General features: G+C 47.4%; 1 protein-coding gene across 2 annotated transcripts in view; it reads left to right on the top strand.

Annotated features, from left to right (window-relative positions):
- ralgps1 (Ral GEF with PH domain and SH3 binding motif 1) overlaps positions 1–23169 on the top strand; it is a 710183-nt gene that overhangs the window by 608787 nt on the left and 78227 nt on the right. For both annotated transcript variants that reach the window (XM_080211962.1, XM_080211961.1), the window contains exon 13: positions 10018–10144. In XM_080211962.1, the coding sequence (XP_080068088.1) occupies positions 10018–10144 (127 nt within the window). The remainder of the gene's footprint in view (positions 1–10017; positions 10145–23169) is intronic.

Genomic DNA, 23169 nt, shown 5'->3' with positions numbered 1-23169 from the left:
CAACTGATATTTTCTGTGATGTATTTCTCAATTTACTTGGTAGTTTATCAGTAGTTAAACATCAACTGCAAGTTAATCAATGAATAATCATGAAACATTAACCTAATAATGAGGGGCATGGATCCGCTAAATAGTCAGCATCGCTTCCCAAAGATAGGGGAGTCTAAAAGATAGGGCATAGGTTGAAGGTGAGAGGGGAGAATTACATAAAGGTTCAGAGGGGAAATCTTTTCACTCGGTAGTGGTGAGTGTCTGGAACGAACTGCCAGAGGTAGTAGTAGAGGTGGGTACAATTTTGTCTTTTAGAATAGAATCCCTACAGTGCAAAACGTGGCCATTCAGCCCATTGAGTCTGCACCGACCATAATCCCTATTCCCATAACCCCATGCATGTACCCTAGCTAGCCCCCCTGAGACTAAGGGACAATTTTAGCATAGCCAGTGCACCTAACCCGCACATCTTTAGACTGTGGGAGGAAATCAGAGCACCCAGAGGAAACCCACGCAGACATGGGGAGAATGTGCAAACTCTGCACAGACAATGACCTGAGCCAGGAATTGAACCCGGGTCATTGGTACTGTGAGACAGCAGCGCTAGACAGTTACATGGGGGGTAAGATGGGTGTAAAGTGATATGGGCCAAACGCAAGCAATTGGAACTAGTTTAGTGTTTGTAAAAAAGTAGGCAGCATGGACAAGTTGGGCTGAAGGGCCTGTTTCCTTGCTGTAAACCTCCATGACTCTACACTGGATTAGCTGAAACAGGGAAATCATGCTGTAGTGAAATATTGATGGCTGCAATTTTTGCTGCCAGGATCAGGAGTTATTTTCTATTGGAGTCAGCTGATTGAGGGTTACCCACCCGTGGTTTGTTAACATTAAGAGGATTCAGTCACCGCGAAGCATTCAAATCAACATCATAGATTTCCTGAGGCTTATTTAACAACATTAACTGGGAGACAAGGCTATGCCTGTCTTCTTTAATTTGGAAGCCTTTATTTTTGAAATGTGCTGTCTCCTTTTGAGAAATAAAGATTTTAATCTTCAGCCTGTTTCCTGTAATTGAGCGTCATTGAATGTTTTAAACGGTATGAAGAAAGGCAGGATACGGAAAACCTGAAATTCTTACATTTCCCATGATCTGTGCGATCCATTATAAAGCAGCTGATGAAATGTCCCACATCACTTCACACAATGAATATTTGAAATGAAACGCCTGCAGTTACTTAGGAAATTAGCGACCATTCTGCATCAGTTCAGCATTGGCAGTGGGATGTGTGGCAGGCTCATTTGTTTGTTTTCATGTATCTTCTCTTTCTCTCTCTCTCTCTCACTCACTCACTCACACACACACACACACACACACACACATTCTCACTCTCATTCCTCTTACTCTCACTCTCCTGCTCCTCTCACTCACATACCTTCACTCACACCTTCACTCCTCTCTCTCTCACACACACACTCACACACTCTCTCTCACACTCACACGCTCTCTCTCACACTCACTCACACGCTCTCTCTCACACTCACACACACGCTCTCTCTCACACTCACACACACGCTCTCTCTCACTCACACACACGCTCTCTCTCACACACACACACGCTCTCTCTCACACTCACACACACGCTCTCTCACACTCACACACGTTCTCTCTCACACACACACGTTCTCTCACACACACACACGCTCTCTCTCACACTCACACACACGCTCTCTCTCACACTCACACACACGCTCTCTCTCACACTCACACACACGCTCTCTCTCACACTCACACACACGCTCTCTCTCACACTCACACACACGCTCTCTCTCACACTCACACACACGCTCTCTCTCACACTCACACACACGCTCTCTCTCACACTCACACGCTCTCTCTCACACTCACACGCTCTCTCTCACACTCACTCACACGCTCTCTCTCACACTCACACACACGCTCTCTCTCACACTCACACACACGCTCTCTCTCACACTCACACACACGCTCTCTCTCACACTCACACACACGCTCTCTCTCACACTCACACACACGCTCTCTCTCACACTCACACACACGCTCTCTCTCACACTCACACGCTCTCTCTCACACTCACACGCTCTCTCTCACACTCACACACACGCTCTCTCTCACACTCACACACACGCTCTCTCTCACACTCACACACACGCTCTCTCTCACACTCACACACACGCTCTCTCTCACACTCACACACACGCTCTCTCTCACACTCACACGCTCTCTCTCACACTCACACTCACGCTCTCTCTCACACTCACACACACGCTCTCTCTCTCACTCACACACACGCTCTCTCTCACACTCACACACACGCTCTCTCTCACACTCACACGCTCTCTCTCACGCTCACACGCTCTCTCTCACACTCACTCACACGCTCTCTCTCACACTCACTCACACGCTCTCTCTCACACTCACACACACGCTCTCTCTCACGCTCACACACACGCTCTCTCTCACACTCACACACACACTCTCTCTCACTCACACACACGCTCTCTCTCACACACACACACACGCTCTCTCACACTCACACACACGCTCTCTCTCACACTCACACACACGCTCTCTCTCACACTCACACGCTCTCTCTCACACTCACACACACGCTCTCTCTCACACTCACACGCTCTCTCTCACACTCACTCACACGCTCTCTCTCACACTCACTCACACGCTCTCTCTCACACTCACACACACGCTCTCTCTCACACTCACACACACGCTCTCTCTCACGCTCACACACACGCTCTCTCTCACACTCATTCACACGCTCTCTCTCACACTCACACACACGTTCTCTCTCACACTCATTCACACGCTCTCTCTCACACTCACACGCTCTCTCTCACACTCACTCACACGCTCTCTCTCACACTCACTCACACGCTCTCTCTCACACTCACACACACGCTCTCTCTCACACTCACACACACGCTCTCTCTCACACTCACACGCTCTCTCTCACACTCACACACACGCTCTCTCTCACACTCACACGCTCTCTCTCACACTCACACACACGCTCTCTCTCACACTCACACGCTCTCTCTCACACTCACTCACACGCTCTCTCTCACACTCACACACACGCTCTCTCTCACACTCACACACACGCTCTCTCTCACACTCACACACACGCTCTCTCTCACACACACACACACGCTCTCTCTCACACTCACACACACGCTCTCTCTCACACTCACACACACGCTCTCTCTCACACTCACACACACGCTCTCTCTCTCACTCACACACACGCTCTCTCTCACACTCACTCACACGCTCTCTCTCACACTCACTCACACGCTCTCTCTCACACTCACACACACGCTCTCTCTCACACTCACACACACGCTCTCTCTCACACTCACACACACGCTCTCTCTCACGCTCACACACACGCTCTCTCTCACACTCATTCACACGCTCTCTCTCACACTCACACACACGTTCTCTCTCACACTCATTCACACGCTCTCTCTCACACTCACACGCTCTCTCTCACACTCACTCACACGCTCTCTCTCACACTCACTCACACGCTCTCTCTCACACTCACACACACGCTCTCTCTCACACTCACACACACGCTCTCTCTCACACTCACACGCTCTCTCTCACACTCACACACACGCTCTCTCTCACACTCACACGCTCTCTCTCACACTCACTCACACGCTCTCTCTCACACTCACTCACACGCTCTCTCTCACACTCACACACACGCTCTCTCTCACACTCACACACACGCTCTCTCTCACGCTCACACACACGCTCTCTCTCACACTCATTCACACGCTCTCTCTCACACTCACACACACGTTCTCTCTCACACTCATTCACACGCTCTCTCTCACACTCACACGCTCTCTCTCACACTCACTCACACGCTCTCTCTCACACTCACTCACACGCTCTCTCTCACACTCACACACACGCTCTCTCTCACACTCACACACACGCTCTCTCTCACACTCACACGCTCTCTCTCACACTCACTCACACGCTCTCTCTCACACTCACACACACGCTCTCTCTCACACTCACACACACGCTCTCTCTCACACTCACTCACACGCTCTCTCTCACACTCACTCACACGCTCTCTCTCACACTCACACACACGCTCTCTCTCACACTCACACACACGCTCTCTCTCACACTCACACGCTCTCTCTCACACTCACACACACGCTCTCTCTCACACTCACACGCTCTCTCTCACACTCACACACACGCTCTCTCTCACACTCACACGCTCTCTCTCACACTCACTCACACGCTCTCTCTCACACTCACTCACACGCTCTCTCTCACACTCACACACACGCTCTCTCTCACACTCACACGCTCTCTCTCACACTCACACACACGCTCCCTCTCACACTCACACGCTCTCTCTCACACTCACACACACGCTCTCTCTCACACTCACACGCTCTCTCTCACACTCACTCACACGCTCTCTCTCACACTCACTCACACGCTCTCTCTCACACTCACACACACGCTCTCTCTCACACTCACACACACGCTCTCTCTCACACCCACACGCTCTCTCTCACACTCACACACACGCTCTCTCTCACACTCACACGCTCTCTCTCACACTCACACACACGCTCTCTCTCACACTCTCACGCTCTCTCTCACACTCACTCACACGCTCTCTCTCACACTCACACACGCTCTCTCTCACACTCACACACACGCTCTCTCTCACACTCACACACACGCTCTCTCTCACACTCACACGCTCTCTCTCACACTCACACACACGCTCTCTCTCACACTCACACGCTCTCTCTCACACACACACACGCTCTCTCTCACACTCACACGCTCTCTCTCACACTCACTCACACGCTCTCTCTCACACTCACTCACACGCTCTCTCTCACACTCACACACACGCTCTCTCTCACACTCACACACACGCTCTCTCTCTCTCTCACACACACACACACACACACACACACACACACACACACACACACGCTCTCTCTCTCTCTCACACACACACACACACACACACACACACGCTCTCTCTCTCTCTCTCACACACACACACACACACACACACACACACACACACACACACACGCTCTCTCTCTCTCTCTCACACACACACACACACACACACACACACACACACACACACACACACACACACACACTCACATCCTCTCACTCCTCTCACTCAAAGAACAAAGAAGAACAAAGAACAAAAACAGCCCGGGAAACAGGTCCTTCAGCCCAACGAGCCCACGCCGCCATTTTAACATTACCAGTCCCCCCTCCACCCATGACCCTTATCTATTGTTTGTGACATTCCACATTGAGGGAAACTAATTTAGGGACAATTTATTACCTCCAATCAGCCTAAAAGCACATCTTTGGGGTGTGGGAGGAAACCGGAGCACCCGGAGAAAACCCACGCAAGCACGGGGAGAATGCGCAAACTCCCACAGACACTGGCCCAAATCCATGTGTCTGCACAGCTAGCAGTGATAGTCACTGAGCTGTCGTGTTGCCCAGCATCTGGTCCAGTTTAAGCATACACTAACGACATGCAGCACTAGGCCACTCTCAAACATTCAAGAGCACTCACACTGTCACACTCTCTCACTCCTCTCACACACACACACACTCACTCTTTCACACTCTCTCACTCACACAGACACTTGGGGAATAGTTGGGAGGAAATGGAAGAAGGATTCCCGAGCTGATTATCAGTTTGTTGAATACTCCTTTTGTGGTCAACAAATCCTGGTGTTGAACTCAAACCAGGAACTTCTGGTCTAGAGTTTGGGTCATTACCACTGTACCACAAGGTACTGGTTAATGACAGAACTTCAGAGAAACTCCCCAACAGACCTTTGATTAATGCCAAGGGATTGTTTCTTTCTGCTTGTTCAAGTAGTTCAGGTTTTGGTTTGATGCTGGGGCAACACTCCGAGTATTGCTCTGTAATATAGAAACATAGAATCCCTACGGTGCAGTAGAAGACTATTCATCACAGCACAGCACATCTGACCCAGGCCCTATCCCCATACCCCTCTTATTTACCCTACTAACCTCCCCTAACTGACACATATTGGGACACTAAGGGTTAATTTAGCATGGCCAATCCACCTACCCAGCACATATTTGGACTGTGGGAGGAAACTGGAGCACCCGGAGGAAAGCCACGCAGACATGGGGAGAACATTCAACCTCCACACAGGCAGTGACCCGAGGCTGGAATTGAACCAGGGTCCCGCTAACCACTGTGCCACTATTAAGCCTCTGGAGTTGGCTCTGTACTTGAGCCAGCAGAATTGGGAGTTCACCTGCCCTCCTTGGAAGGTGAGAGCAAAGTTGGTAGTTTAGGAGGCTGCCTCTGGTAACACTGTTGGATTTACCGCTGTTTGGATACAACGGTGTGAGCCTCACCTATTGCTGTGCACAGATATAGTATTTAATAATATGGAGTTGAAATCATAGCTGGAATTTTAACTCTGCCCAATGAAATTTGTATGGAACAGCAATTAAAATCCAATTCTTAGAACTCATTCACCAACCTTTTTTTGTGTTTTTTTTGGATGACTGAGGTACAGAATGTTCTTGGAGTTGACCCAAATAATCTTAATTGAGTTTGACCAAGTCATGACGGACAGACTCAGTTGGGAAAATTCTCTGGCCGTTCACATCCAGCTGACAGTGCCGGCGAGAGCGGAGAATTTGACACTCAGCGCTAGGCTGTATTCACTGCGGCGGGACTGGAGAATCCCAGCCTGTGGGCAGAGTGCATCCCCACGCCACCGGATCACAAGGAAAACCCTACCAAAGTTCCTAATTGCTGTCTAGTTCCAAGATTCACTTATTGCATTTGAATCAGCAAGTGACCCAAATGTGAAGCGTTACCATCAGGGTGAAGTACTGTAGAGTGAAGGAGAGACAGGAGAGGATAGAGTTAGCAGGGGCATAAAAATCTGTGTATCGCACAGGAGTGAATATCATGACGAGGGGTTGGGGGGTGGGGGAGCGGCATTATTAAATTACAGCACTGGGCCAAAACTATATGAGGCTGTGTTTTCACAATTGACAGTATTCAATGCAAAGCTTAATCTCTTTTTATTCCTACACGGCAATTATTTGAACACTGCTAGCAGGATTTTATTTAATAACTTGTATCCCAGTCTGTTTTAGTAAACTGATTTATCAATTTCGCAAACTCGCCAAAGTAGGCACTGCTGCCTCACAGCGCCAGGGACCCAGGTTCAATTCTAGCCTGGGGGTCACTGTCTGTGTGGAGTTTGCGCGTTCTCCCCATGTCTGCGTGTGTTTCCTCCGGGTGCTCCAGTTTCCTCCCACTGTCCAAGAATATGCAGGTTAGGTAGATTGGCCACGCTAACTTGCCACTAAGTGTCAGGGGGATGAGCAGAGTAAATATGTGGGGTTACAGGGATGGGGCCTGGGTGGGATTGTTGTCTGTGCAGGCTAAATGGGCCAAATGGCCTCTTTCTGTACTGTAGGGATCCAATTCTATGACATGGAATCTTAAATAAAAACATATTTTGATGTGAACTTGATAAACATTCAGCTGAGAGTGAAGCAGTCACGATGAAAAGGTATTCTCTTCAATGAAAGCAAAATGACAGCATTGGTATTAAATACATTATTACGTTACTGAATTTAAAGTTGTGATCACTGAGCAATTACTGGGCTACTGCAGTTACATTTCAAAGCTGTGGAAATGAATTTTGTCACAAAATAATGAACAGTTTTGTCAATGTTAATTTTATGAGCGAGGCTCTCATACAGGCATTGTTTTTAGATGGATTTCTGTAATAAATACACTGTTGCAGGGTCATTTACTTTCACACTGGCAGGGAATAGCGGATGAGTTGCAATGCAGTGATTTTTATTTAACGTATTTATTCATTCACAGGATGCGGGTGTCACTGGCTGGCTCTGCATTTGTTGCCAATCCCTAATTTCCTTCAAGAAGGTGGGTGGTGAGCTGCCTCCTTGAAATGCTGCAATCCATGTGGTATAGGTACACCTGCAGAGGTGTTAGGGAGAGCATTCCAGGATTTTGACCCAGCGAAGGTGAAGGAATGGCGATATATTTCCAAGTCAGGATGGTGTGTGGCTTTGAGAAGAACTTGCAGGAGGTGGTGCTCTCAAGTATCTACTTCCCTCTTGTCCCTTCTAGGTAGAAGTGGTCACAGTGTGGTCTAAAGAGCCTTGGTGAGTTGCTGCACTGCATCTTGTAGATGCTCCGCACGGCTCCCGCTGTGCATTGGTACTGGAGAGAAGTGAATGTTTATAATAGTGGATGGGTATCAGTCAAGTGGACTGCTTTGTCCTGGATGGTGTTGAGCTTCTTGAGTGCTGTTGGAGTTGCACTCATCCAGGCAATGTCAGTGGCCTTTAAGGGGCACTTTAACACCATAGCACTTACTGGCTCCTATTGTTGTACAAATCTGTGTGTTTTAATCTCTAATAGTGAATAAAGGCACAAAGCTGCCTTTAAATGTTTAAATACAATTTTCTTTATTTTGTAGTTACTTAAAAAATAGTCAACATTCACAATGCATAAGCTAAATACTCACTACCTGCTACTTAAGACTGACTTCCACTTACATATGAAACCTGACCAGGGATTTACTGCATGGATATCAGTCTTTCTCTTCTTCTAGATGTTGTCTTTCTCTGTGAATGTTCATTCTGAGTTTTCACTGAACATAAGCTCTTTGTGTTAGTGTTATCATATCCCAAAAGTTCCTTGGTAAATGGCCAATGAATTGATCAGAACCTGATTGGCCTAATTGAATGAGGCCAATCAGATAGAGCCAGCACCAATAGGGTTGGGACCCTCCAGACCCCATCATGTTTAGACATTACTGTACATAGTCTACATTTCAATGCTTATGCAAGGAAACACCGGCTCCAGAAAGGTCTACAGACAACTGCTTCAGCTCTTTAGGGCGGCACAGTAGTTAGCACTGCCTGGGTCACTGCCTGTGTGGAGTCTGCACGTTCTAAAACAACTTGGGTCAAAATTCAGGTTTGCTTGATTGAAGACCTTTCAACATATTAACGGTTAAATCTCCGCACGCCATTCAGCCACGCTGTGTTAATTAAAGACATACTTTTTAAGCAATGATTTAAAGCTCTGTTGCACAGACCTTATAGAGGTTTATAAAATCATGAGGGGTGTAGATAAGATGAATAGCCAAGGTCTTTTCCACAGACGTAGGGGAGTCCAAAACTAGAGAGCATAGATGTAAGGTGAGGGGGTAAAGATTTAAAAGGGACCTGAGGGGTATCTTTTTCACACAGAGGGTGGTGCGTGTATGGAATGAGCTGCCAGAGGAGGTGGTAGAGGCGGGTACAATTACAACATTTAAAAGACATTTGGACAGCCACATGGATTGGAACAGTTTAGAGATATGGGCCAAACACAGGCAAACGGGACTAGTTTCTAGGGGACAGTACGGTGGTACAGTGGTTAAAACTGCTGCTTTGTGGCTTGTGCTACCAAATAAACCTGTTGGACTTTAATCTGGAGTTGTGAGACTTCTTACTGTGCCTCACAGTGCCAGGGACCGGGTTCAAATCCCAGTTTGGGTCACTGCCTGTGTGGAGTTTGCAAGTTCTCCCTGTGTCTGCATGGGTTTCCTCCGGGTGCTCCAGTTTCCTCCCACAGTCTGAAAGATGTACTGATTAGTTGCATTGACCCGAACAGGCGCTGGAGTGTGGCGACGAGGGGCTTTTCACAGTAACTCCCTTGCAGTGTTAATGTGAGCCTACTTATGACTAATAAATAAACTTTAAAACTTTAGTTCAGATGATGAAACCTGGTCAGCAAGGATGAGTTGGGCTGAAGGCAACAGAGTTTGATCCAAAAAGCTGAGTTGAAATTTGTAAATTAATTTTGCCACTCCTAATCAGATATTTTTGTTTTTGTGACTGTTTGTTCTTATTTCTTTCAGGTCCCTCTGAGGTCTCAGCCTCAGTGAGGTACAGTCGGAGGCCGACCTGTCCTGATGCCTCTGTAGTAAGCAGCCTGAACACTCCGCCAGTGCCCAGACACAGGAAGAGTCACAGCCTGGGAAACAAGTGGGTGAATGCATTTCTTAGATCCCTGGGCATCATTTTGAACAACCAAGGTTTTGTCTCAGCCTTTAAAGTAAACACGTGCTTGGGCAGTTCTGCAGTGAGGGGCTTTGCTTGTGAAATTAGAAAGGATTGTCCGTTCTAACTGAGGTCACCGTCTGTGTGGTGATTGCATGTTCTCCCTGTGTCTGCATGGGTTTCCTCCGGGTGCTCCAGTTTCCTCCTGCAGTCCCAAGATGTGTGGATCAGGTGGATTGGCCATGCTAAATTGTCCCTTACTGTCCAAAGATGTGCAGAATCATAGAAACCCTACAGTACAGAAAGAGGCCATTCAGCCCATCAAGTTTGCACCGACCACAATCCCACCCACCCATCCCCATATCCCTACATATTTACCCACTAATCCCTCTAACCTATGCATCCCAGGACACTAAGGGGCAATTATTTTCTTAGCATGGCCAAATCAACCTAACCCGCACATCTTTGGACTGTGGGAGGAAACCGGAGCACCCGGAGGAAACCCACGCAGACCCAAGGAGAATGTGCAAACTCTACATAGACAGTGACCCAAGCCGGGAATCGAACCCAGGTCCCTGGAGCTGTGAAGCAGCAGTGCTAACCACTGTGCTACCGTGCCACCCAGTAGTGTAGTTAAAGTTTATTTATTAGTCACAAATAGGCTTACGTTCGCGCTGTAATGAAGTTACTGTGAAAACCTCCTCGTCGCTGCACTCCGGCGCCTGTTCAGTTTCACTGAGGGAGAATTTAGTAAGGCCAATGCACCTAACCAGCACATCTTTAGACTGAGGTAAATTAGAAGGATTCGCCCTGCTAAATATATGTAGATATGGGGATAGCTAAGATGCGCTTTTGGAGATCCTGGTGCAGACTTGATGGGCTGAATGGCCCCCTTTTGCACAGTAGGGATTCTCTGGAGTCAGTTAACAGTAACTGTGCTTAATCTATCCCCTCACTGATTCCTTGGTTCTCTGTCAAAGTGTGCAATTATCTCAGGCACAATCTTAGCACCCATTCACGCCACGCTCCTGTTGCAGCGAAGTCAAAGAATTTCGCACTCAGCCAAATCTCTGTCCACTGCGGTGGGATGGGAAAATCTCACCGGCGTGAACAGTGGTAAGAGTCCGGTGCACAGCTTAGTTTGGGGCTGGAAGTCTCTGGCTGTTCAGCTGCTGCTGAACTGAAGTCGAATAAGTCAAATTTCTGTTCGCTTCAGTGCGACCGGAGAATCCCGCCGGCAGGAATGGCCGGAAAATCCCTGACCCGGAACATTAAATTCGAATACAGTGTCAGGTACAAAAGGCAAAGCAGGCAAAACCAAGCAGAGTGATTTTTCTTTTGGGACAACTCATTTTGAACTGGTCTGCTATTTCGTTTTATGTCATTATTGCTTTGTAAGAATTTGGTTTAAAATGAGTGGCGTGTCTGATTTCCAGTAATTTTAATATCAGATGGTTTTTAAAGTTGATAGATGTGGTTATTGGTCATTGGCTGGCTCCTTGCTCGTCCCAAGATAATGGCCCATTAATGAGCGCCTCTGAGAGCCCCATAAAATCATCAGCTCACCGAGAGCAGCGGACTCTGAGCCGTTTCCAGTCCTGTTCAGGCCCGGTTGTTCGGTGACAGGTTAACTTTCGGCCGTCAGTCTCCTAAACTGAACGAAACTAAAAATGAAAGCTGTAATTCTCTGAGATATCGCACTTAATGGATCGCGAACGCCCTTGTCCTGCACCGTGCCTGCAGTTATTTTTTTGCAGAGGTTCTGCTTTGGAAGCATGAGATTAATGGCTGTCAGGGATGAGTTTTGGAAAAACTGATGCACCTCGCAGAGCTATCGCTCCGAGTGATTCATGTCTCCAGGCATCTTGTCTCAGAGTTGAACAGTTTTGCAGGAAGGAGTTTTAACTGCTTCAGACTCACACATTTTCCCATACAGCTCCTTTCACTACTTACCCTCTCTTGTGTATTATATTCATGGCAATTTCCACTGGAAATACTTGGGTGATCGTAAGATATAGGAGTAGAATTAGGCCATTCGGCCCAGCGGGTCTGTTCTACCATTCAGTCGTGGCTGATATGTTCCTCATCCCCATTTTCCTGCCTCCTCTCCATAATCCTTCAACCCAAAACCAATTCAAAATCTGAAACCAGAAACTGAATCAATAGGACCAAAGTAGCCACGTAAGTTTTAACAGAATTGGATTCTGCAGCATTTTATGTCATACTCAAGGCAGTGACACAATGTATTGCTGCTGGGCGAGTAAACCAGAAACCCAGAGCAAGATCAGGGTTCAAATCCCACCACGGCAGATGGTGAATTTTGAATTCAATTAAAATCTGCAATTAAAAGTCTAATGATGACCGTGAAACCATTGCCAATTGTTGTGAAAAACCCAACTCAGTGCCAGGGACCCTCACCTCTGTCAGGCAGCAAACAGCAAATGTGACTGAATTTTCAATTCAATTCAATTCTGGCCTCAGGTCACTGTCTGTGTGGAGTTTGCATGTTCTCCCTGTGTCTGTGTGGGTTTCCTCTGGGTGCTCCAATTTTCTCCCATAGTCCAAAGATGTGTAGGTAAGGTTGATTGACCATACTAAATTGACCCTCGTGTCAGGGGGCTTGGATGGGATTGTGGTCGGTGCAGACTCGATGGGCTGAATGGCCTCCTTTTGCATTGTAGGAATTCTATGGTTTACTAATGTCCTTATCTCGCCTGGACGGGTGGCACAGTTGTACATTGGTTAGAGCTGCTACCTCACAGCATCAGGGACCAAGGTTCAATTCCAGCCTCGGGTCACTGTCTCTGTGGAGTTTGCATGTTCTCCTCTTGTCTGCGTGGGTTTCCTCCAGGTGCTCTGGTTTCCTCCCACAGTCCAAAGATGTGCAGGTTGGGTGGATTGGCCATGCTAAATTGCCCCTTGGTGTCAACAGATGCCTGGGCTAGGTGGAATTAACCATCACAAAATTGCCTTTTAATATCCCAAGATGTGTAGGTTAGACGGATTAACCATGGGATCACGATGATAGAGTGTGGGAGTGGGCTGGGTGAGATACTCTGATGTGGAGATGCTGGTGTTGGACTGGGGTGGGCGCAGTAAGAAGTCTCACAACACCAGGTTAATGTCCAACAGGTTTATTTGATAGCACAAGCTTTCAGAGTGTTGCTCCTTCTTCAGGTGAGTGTGCTGTGAAAGCTTCTGATTCCAAATAAACCTGTTGGATTTAACTTGGTGTTGTGAGACTTCTTACTGAGATACTCTGTCAGAGAATCGATGCAAATTCGATGGGCCAAGTGGCCCCTTCTGCACTGTAGGGATTCTGTTCTACTCTTGGTCTGGCCTACATGTGACTCCAGACTCACACCAATGTGGTTGACTCTGAAATGAAGGGCAGTTAGGGCTGGGCAATAAATACCGGCCCAGCCAGTGACACTCACATCCCATAAACATGAATAAAAAAAAACTCAGTCACATTTGCTGTTTGCTGCCTGACAGAGGTGAGGGCTTACACTGATTTCAGTTGGAGTTGTACGTAATAAAGAACTAAGAAAATTACAGCACAGGAACAGGCCCTTTGGGCCTCCAAGTCTGCACCGACTATGCTGCCCAACTGAATTAAAACCCCGTACCCTTCCAGGGACCATATCCCTCTATTCCCATCCTATTCATGTATTTGTCCAGACGCCCCTTAAAAACCACTACTGTATCCACTTCCACTACCTCCCCCAGCAGTGAGTTCCAGGCACCCATCGCCCTCAGTGTAAAAAAAAATTGCTTCGCACATCTCCTTTAAACCTGTGCCCCTTGTACCTTAAACCTATGCCCCCTTAGTAATTGACTCTTTCACCCTGGGAAAAAGCTTCTGACTATCCATTCTGTCCATACCACTCATTAATCTTGTAGACTTCTATCAGGTCAACCTCCGTAGTTCCAGTGAGAACAAACCAAGTTTCTCCAACCTCTTCTCATAGCTAATGCCGTCCCATACCAGGCAGCATCCTGGTAAATCTTTTCTGTACCCTCTTCAAAGCCTCCGCATCTTTCTGTTAGTGCGCCTAACTAACACACTCAGAAAGACGTGTTGAGTAGGTGCATCGGCCATGCTAAATTCTCCATTGGTGTACCCAAAACGGACACCTGAGTGTGGTGACTAGGGGATTTTCACAGTAAATTCATTGCAGCGTTAATGCAACCCTGATTATGACGCTAATAAATAAACTTTAATCCTTGGTCTATGTTTAGTTGGCAGACCTCAGCTGGAGTTTCAGTAAATACATTGTGGTTGGCTTCCACAATCTTGCAGAAGGAACAGAAAAATCCTGTTCCTGACCACTTCTGGAAGGAATTGCTATGGGTAAAGACAGATAAAGGTGGAAGAGTGAATCATTTGGTTTATGGTATGCTTTATATGATTGAATTATCTCAGAGTAACGTAGAGATGACACTTGCTTCTAAGTGTGCTACAGAGTTCATAGAACCATAGAATCCTACAGCACAGAAGGAGGCCATTCAGCCCATCGAGTCTGCACTGACCACAATCCCACCCAGGCCCTAACCTCATAATCCCATGCTTATACCCTAGCTAGTGGGTTTCCTGGTTTCCTCCCACAGTCCAAAGGTGTATGGGCTAGGTTGATGCTAAATTCTCCCTCAGAAGATTAGCAGGGTAAATATGTGGGGTTGTGGGGATAGGGTCTGGGTGGGATTGTGGTCGGTGCAAATTCGATGGGCCAAATGGCCTCTTTCTGCAGTGTGGGAATTTTATGATCCCAGTCCCCCTGATGTGTGGAAAACTGACAGTGGAAATTGTTCATTAGAAGCTGAGGGTGTTGCAGGAAAGGAACGGAAATGTGATAAAATGCCCAGGTAAATGTGAGACAAGACTGACCCAGAGGCGCAAAGCATTTTGGCATTGTGGCATGGAGGGAGGAGCAGGGCGGATGCTGGTCGATGCCAGACAGAAGCTGTGGCCATGTTTGGCATCATGCTTGTTTTGAATGGAAGTAGTGGGGGCCAATTGGGCATTCAAGTTGAGCAAGCTGGGTAGATTCTGACCAATAGTTGATGCCCCAGTAGTATTATTGCTAGACTATTAATCCAGAAACTCAGCGAATGTTCTGGGGACCCGGGTTCGAATCCTGCCACGGCAGATGGTGGAATTTGAATTCTGGAGTTACTAATGACCACATTGTCAATTGTTATAAAAACCCATCTTTTTCTCTCTATAGCAGCTAACATCACTAGATTATAACCCCCCCCCACCCCAACTATCTATGACTACTTCTGCCGCCTGTTCCAATTCCTCCAAGACTTGCCCCTGTCTATCTCTGCAGTCTCTTCCAGCCCTCGTGTGGCTACCTCTTATAGAGGTCTGTAAAATAATGAGAGGCATAGATCAGCTAGGTAGTCAACATCTTTTCCCAAAGGCAGGGGAGTCCAAAACAAGAGGGCATAGGTTTAAGGTGAGAGATACAAAATGGTCAGAGGGGCAACTATTTCAAACAGAGGATGGTGAGTGTCTGGAACGAGCTGCCAGAGGCAGTAGTAGAGGCAGGCACAATTTTGTCTTTTAAAATGCATTTAGGCAGTTACATGGGTACGATGGATATAGAAGGATATGGGCTAAATGCGGGCAATTGGGACTAGTTTAGTGGTCAAAACTGGGTGGCATGGACAAGTTGGGCTGAAGGGCCTGGTTCCATGCTATAAACCCCTATGACTCCAGGAATATGTTCAGCCAGAGTAGGCATCCTGACTCCTTGTGGGTGGCACATTGAGCATCTGTGTGAATAATTTATATGGGGAATAGAGGGGAGGCCTAAGTGAAGCTGAGGGTTTTGCTTGACTAGAATTCACGAATGAAGAGTGGCGGGCACTTTAATCTGTGTTTGGCTCCCGTGCTCTACCTAACCTGAGACTTGACTCGGGTAAATGAAGAATGATAGACCACAATGAGAAGAAAGTTCAACATGTCGTGAGACCCACTGTGTACGTTAACAATGTCACTGATCACAGAGTGGCCGATCCCTCCAGCATTGTGTGCGTGACGCATCTCAAACAACATTCTTCAACAAGTTGTTTTCAGCCGCGTTAGAAAGTGAGAGCTCAGGAGCTGTTTTTATTGGGTTTGATTATTTTTTTATTGGGTCCCCTCGGTGAGTATTTCCAGTGTAACCAGCGAGCGGTTCAGATGAGTCACCCGGTTTAAATGTGTTGAAAATTAATCAATTGTTGCCAGATGTGTTTATCCTCGCCCCAGGTGTGCTCTCTGTTCACTGGCCCGCGTCCAGTGGGTTTCTGTAAGCGTCTGGTCTGCGCTCTGCACTCACGCAAGTGTTCAACTGGTTTTGACACAGAAAACCTCGACCATCTCCTCACACCAGGCGATATCGGTGCAGGGAGCCCCCTCTCCCCACCCATCCCCCCATCTACCCCCCAATCCCTCCCTCCACCCCCAATCCTCCCCCAATCCCCCCTCTCCCTCCATCCCCTTTCTCCCCCCATCCCCAAAAAAAATCAGCATTAAATCCTGAAAGACGTTTTTGTAACCCAAAGCCATTAAGATACGAGACTTGGGGCAGGGTTTTACAAAAGGGGGAGGGGCTTTGAACACTCATCACCAGGTCAGATGGGGTCACAACCCTGCAGTGTGTGGTGAACGGTGACCCCATAGTAATTTTCTTCAAATTGCCCCAATTAATGGCTGCTGAGCAAAGCCATCCGGTGAAGGGCGCTGGGCAGCCTGACAGATGGAGACCTGTGGGAGGCCTTCCAGTGGTTGAAGGAGCAGCAAGCTGGTGAGTGAAGGAGAGTGAGGCGGGGGCCTCAAGGTGGAGGTGACTGCTCTCCACCATCCTTAACTATTAAAATAAACAAAAAATCAGTAACCGAGCACCTGTCATGGTGGGGGTGGGGGTTAGATGTTGTGGGCTATGGGTAAGGATGGTGTGGGGGTGGAGGGGGATGTGTGGCAAGGTGGGGCAGCTTGTCTTTCAGGAAACCTCGGGCAGCATGGTAGCACAGTGGTTAGCTCTGCTGCCACGCAACGCCAGGGACCTGGGTTCAATTCTGGCCTCGGGCCATTCTCTGTGCGGAATCTGCATGTTCTCCCAGTGTCTGCGTGGGCTTCTTCCGGGCGCTCCAGTTTCCTCCCACATCCAAAGAAGTGCGGGTTTGGCTGATTGGTCATGCTAAATTGACCCTTAGTGTCAAGGGGAATGGCCTACCACACATCCTGAGACTGTGTCCCCGGTTCTAGATTCCCCAACCAGAGAAAACGTTTCCCTCGTTACAATTACAGCAGTTAGCTACTGAGTAAATTTAAACATTCATAAGCTTTTGGAGCATTCCTGGAGGCCAAAGGAATCAACTTAAATTTTGTGGCCTCCTCAAAGGCCACAAATGAACTCAATTAGCAGAATCTCCCCAGGGTTGATGGATTCAGCCTGTGAGTGGGTCTTCTAGCCTGTCTAGCCCTGTTAGAATTCAATACATTTCAATCAGCTGAAATTGAATGTTGAAAGCCATACGGGAGGCGATGGCCTAATGGTATTATCGCTAAACTATTAATCCAGAAACTCAACTAATGTCTGGGGTCCCAGGTTCGAATCTCACCATGGCAGGTGGTGAAATTTGATAGCAATAAAAACAATCTGGAATTAAGAATCTACTGAAGACCGTGAAAACATTGTCGATTGTCGGAAGAACACATCTGGTTTACCAATGTCCTTTAGAGAAGGAGTTCTGCCTTCCTCACCCAGTCTGGCCTATATGTGATTCCAGAGCCACAGCAATGTGGTTGACTCTCAATTGTTCTCCAAGGGCAAGTAAGGATGGGTAATAAATGCTGGTCAGCCAGCGACGCCCATGTCCCACAAAGGAATTTTAAAAATTGCACTTTGATGAACAGAATCATACTTTGGCTTTCAAATGCCTCCAGGTGACTCTGGAATAACAATGATTTTAATGGTTTTTCTAAAATTCCCCTCTTTGTTCATTTTGTAAATGCATTTTACAATTTAGGATCTTGCTAAAATAGTATGCAAAATTTCTGATAAACAGTTTAAAATTTAGCATTGTTTGCTCTAACTCCAAGTATAACTCCCACATGTTGAATCATCTATAAAACATCCCTTACAGCATTTTTATTTGCTGTATAATGGAGTATATACGGTGACACAGCGGTTAGCACCACTGCCTCACGGCGCCAGGGACCCAGGTTCAATTCCCAACTTGGGTCGCTGCCTGTGGGGAGTCTGCTTGTTCTCCCCATGTCTGCGTGGGTTTCCTCTGGATGCTCCAGTTTCGTCCCACACTCCGAAAGATGTGCTGGTTAGGTGCATCAGCCATGCTAAATTGCCTCTTAGTGTCAGGGGGACAGGCGAGGGTAAATGCGTGGGGTTGTGGGGGGGGGGGATAGGACCTGGGTGGGATTGTGGTTAGTGCAGACTCAATGGGCCGAATGGCCTCTTTCTGCACTATAAGGACTCTATGTTGAATCATCTGTAAAACATAATTCCTTAGTATTTTTTTGGTGTACAACAGAGTATTTATGTTGACAATATGAAGAGTAATTTAGTCAAAAATGTTAAAATCAGTCTTCAGGGACTATTAGCATTTTGTTTCCATGTTTATGCCGCGTGTTCCCAAAAATAAATTGAATAGTTGTATCCTCAGCTCTGATCCGTTTCCATGTAATATGTTCAACTTCTACGCTTGTGATTCTGGAAGTAATTTCGCTGTCATTTAATACATTCCATACCAAATATAGTTGTAAATGTGCCCATCATCTCATCCTGAGTTTACTTGGGACTTTCAAAATAGCACCAATTTTGAGAAATGTTTCTTCCTCGAGCATTTCCGTTCCATCTCCATTCATACATTGCTCAAAGGAAATTCTGTCCTGAGCCAAGGTGTTCACTGAGCTTTTGAGAGCCTGATTCTTTTGTCTGAATTCTAATTTTAAAATGTTCCTTCATTAGGTATTTCAGAATTTTGACTGATGCAACTCAAAAGTGGATTGATCGAGGCAAAAGTAGTTTTCGTTACCCCGTGGCGAGCTGCCACCTTGAGAGTAATGCAATTATACATGACAGAACATAATTTGTAACAGAAGCCACACCAAACGTTTCCCTCGTTACAATTACAGCAGTTAGCTACTGAGTAAATTTAAACATTCATAAGCTTTTAGAGCATTCCTGGAGGCCAAAGGAATCAACTTAAATTTTGTGGCCTCAAAAGCCACAAATGAACTCAATTAGCAGCATCTCTCCAGGGTTGATGGATTCAGTCTGTGAGTGGGGCCAGTTTTGCACCTGGTGCTAACCATCTCCTCCAGCGCCAGCAGCTTTGTCTCTGTTTTGCTCTGTGTGTGTCCGCGTGTGTCCGTGGACTGTTCTTTCCCAGGGAAGACACCCTAACATTTTCCTTCCTCCATTTGCCAGTGGCATCCTTTCACAGGACGTCACTGGCAAAGCCAGCATTTGTTGCCCAACCCTAGGTACTCTTGAACTGAACATTTCCCAGCGCAGCTAAGAGTCAACCACATGGCTCTGGGGCTGGAGTCACATATTACCCACACCAGATTCCGGGGGTAGATGGGGAAGGGTGCAGAATTCCTCCCCTAAGGGCATTAATGAACCAGATGGGTCTTTATGATAATTGATCGTTTAATGGTCACCATTACTGAGAGTGTTTTCCAGCCCTTCCCACCAGTGGAATCTTCTGCTCCCACCCCGATGGCGACCCCTGGTGGATGGAGGAGGGGATCACAAAGCTCCAAGGATGTTGGCAGGGCCGAGAGATCTCGTAGTGTTGGAATGTAACCAATGATAACATTGGATCTGTTGTAGTGTGACCAATAGTAACATGCTGTAAGGATCAGCTGACCTAGTAACCTATGTAATCAATGACAAAAGGATGTGGTGATCAGCTGACTCAATATAAGTAAAAGGCTGCTGGGGTTTGTGGGAGTTTGGAATGGCCCAGGATGAGACCTCAAGTGTTGGAGTAATGAAGTTTCTTTATTAAACCTTTGCTTTACAAGTTGGAGTAAGTCTTGTTTCAGTAAGTGAAGAGTCCCTTCTGCTGGATGAACCTATAACTAGCCAATGACAATCAGATCACAGAATCGGAAGTGAAAATTATGTTCAGCATCAACTCTGCTGGAATATCCCGCCCTAGAACTTTCAAATCCAGGTTGGGAATCTTGCCACCGTTCATGCCAATGGGATTTTCCCATCCTGCCACGGTGAACAGAGATTTGGCTGGTCGCCAGATTTGCTGATTTCACTGCAGCGGGAGCGTGGAGTGAACAGCCGGTAAGATGGCACCCCAAAATTTTTAAATTGAATTTAAATTCTACCAGCTGCCGTGGTGAGATTTGAACCCATGTCCCCAGAGCATTAGCCTGGGATGTCTATAGAGTACCAGCTCAGTGACATGACCACTATGTCACCATCTCCCTCATGGCCCTGCATGTGGGTTATCTTCGACAGGGCATCTATTACACGGTGCTTTCCAGGTTGCCCCACATGCAGCCACTCTAGAGTGAGCACTGATTCCCAACATCCCACCAGCAGTCCCCTTAACAGCAACAAAAAAGTAACTGGTGACCTGAGCAAAGCTTTGCACCTGCTCATTTAATGAGCTCCACTCAAGTTGAGAGCACAGCTGACAGTATAACTCAGTACTAAATATGTGCAAAATCCCACTGATAAGCATCTTACTCTTGAGGACATGACAAGTCAACACCAGCCGGCCAGCATATTGCTTCCTGCCAGAGATCACAAAGGTGAGCTAATCATAGAATCCCTACTGTGTAGAAGGAGGCCATTTGGCCCATCGAGCCTGCACCAACTCCGACAGCAATCCCACCCAGGCCCTATCCCCGTAACTCCACATATTTACCAGGACTAAGTCCCCATAACCTACACATCTTGGGACACTAAGAGGTAATTAAGCATGGTCAATTGACCCAACCCGCACATCATTGGACTGTGGGAGGAAACTGGAGCATCTGGAGGAAGCCAACATTGAAGACAGGGAGAATGTGCAGACTCTGCACAGACAGTAATCCAAGCCAGGAATCGAACCCAGATCCCTGGTGCTGTGAGGTAGCAGTGCTAACCATGTGCCACCGTGCCTCCCACTGAGTATAATTTATAGATTTATAAAATCCTACAATGCAGAAGGACGACATTCCCACCCAGGCCCTATCCCCATAACCCCATATATTTTCCCTAGCTAATCCCCTGACACTAAGGGGCAATTTAGCACGGCCAATCCACCTAACCTGCACATCTTTGGACTGTGGGAGGAAAGCAGAGCACCCAGAGGAAACCCACACAGACACGGGGAGAACGTGCAGTCTCTGCACAGACAGTGACCCGAGGCCGGGAATCGAACCTGAGTCCCTGGCACTGTGAGGCAGCAGCGCTAACCACTGTGCCACCCACTGAATATATTTTGTGCTTCAGATTCTGCAATGCTGGTGTGATCTGGAGTGAATTATGCGGAGAAAAGCAGTGCCATTGAATGCAAATTGAAAATGGTCCGATCGGAAGTTTAATGGAATAGTAGCTGGAGATTGCTGCCTGGTGGTTTTCAGCCTGTGTATGTGTACATGTGTTTGTGTGTGTGTGTGCGCTGTGGCATTCCTCACTTGTGATGCTTTAAGAGTTTAATCTTGTTCCAGAATGAAGCTATAGGAGGCCAGGCTATAAATTTCAATTACATCAGATTCCAAACAAATGGAGACTATAAAATCCACAGGCCCATGTGACTGATCATCCCCACATTTCGACAGTCTAATGTGGCTTGATAAAAATTACATTCTGTTCTCACTGCAGGCGTGACGGGTTGTGTCGCGGGGCAGTTGTACAGCGCTTGTACCAGTTTATTTTTGAAGCAGGGCAGAGATTTTGGGGAGAGGGGCAGGCGAGAGTGACACATGGTGAATTGCTCATTCAGAGAGCCGGTACCCGAGCCGATGGGCTGACTGGCCGCCTCCAACACCGTCCCGCTTTCCGTGATGCTGTGAAAGTCCATGGTGCGTTTGAGAAGCAAAGACTGATGGTCACATCAGATTCTGGCATATACTGTGGACCACTGTGAGGAGATGGCCTTGCAATGCCTTGAAATGGCACCTGATGCAGACCACCTTCGTAACAACTAAATGGGTGGTACGATGGGTGATACGGTGGCACAGTAGTTAGCAGTGTTGCCTCACAATGCCAGAGACCCAGGTTCATTTCTGGCCTTGGGTGACTACCCGTGTGGAGTCTGCACATTCTCCCCGTGTCTGCATGGGTTTTCCACCAGGTGCTCCAGTTTCCTCCCACACTCCAAAGATGTGTGTACTAGGTGGATTGGCCATGCTAAATTGCCCTTTAGTGTTCAAAAATGTGTAGGCTAGGTGGATGAGTCATAGTAAATGCATGGAGTTACAGGGATCGAGTGTGGGGATGGGTCCAGATGGGATGCTCTTTCGGGGGGATTAGTGCAGACTTAATGGGCCACATGACCTCCTCCTGTGCTGTAGGGATTCTGTGGTTCTATCGTAGAGTCATAGAATCCCTACAGTGCAGAAAGAGGCCATTCAGCCCATTGAGCCTGCACCAACCACAATCCCATCCAGGTCCTATTCCCGCAACCCCACATATTTACCCTGCTACTCACCCTGAAACTAGGGTCAATTTAGCATGGCCAATCAACCTAACCCGCACAGCTTTGGACTGTGGGTGGAAACCAGAGCATCCGGAGTAAACCCACGCAGACATGGGGAGAATGTGCAAACCACACAGATAGTGACCCAAGGCCGGAATTGAACCCGGGTCCCTGGCGCTGTGGGGCAGCAATTCTAACCACTGTGCCACCGTGCTGCCTCATTTCTGGCATTCTGCCAACAGGCTGTTGAGTGTTAAAAATATGTCTGTTGATGTCACTCACCTGATGAAGGAGCAGCGCTCTGAAAGCTCATGATTGCAAATAAACTTGTTGGACTTTAACCT

This window comes from Carcharhinus amblyrhynchos, chromosome 25 (assembly GCF_965287045.1).
Source record: "Carcharhinus amblyrhynchos chromosome 25, sCarAmb.v2.hapA, whole genome shotgun sequence".
Classification (NCBI taxonomy): domain Eukaryota; kingdom Metazoa; phylum Chordata; class Chondrichthyes; order Carcharhiniformes; family Carcharhinidae; genus Carcharhinus; species Carcharhinus amblyrhynchos.
Note: the sequence above shows the minus strand (reverse complement) of the source record. Positions and strands in the feature narration are given on the sequence as shown.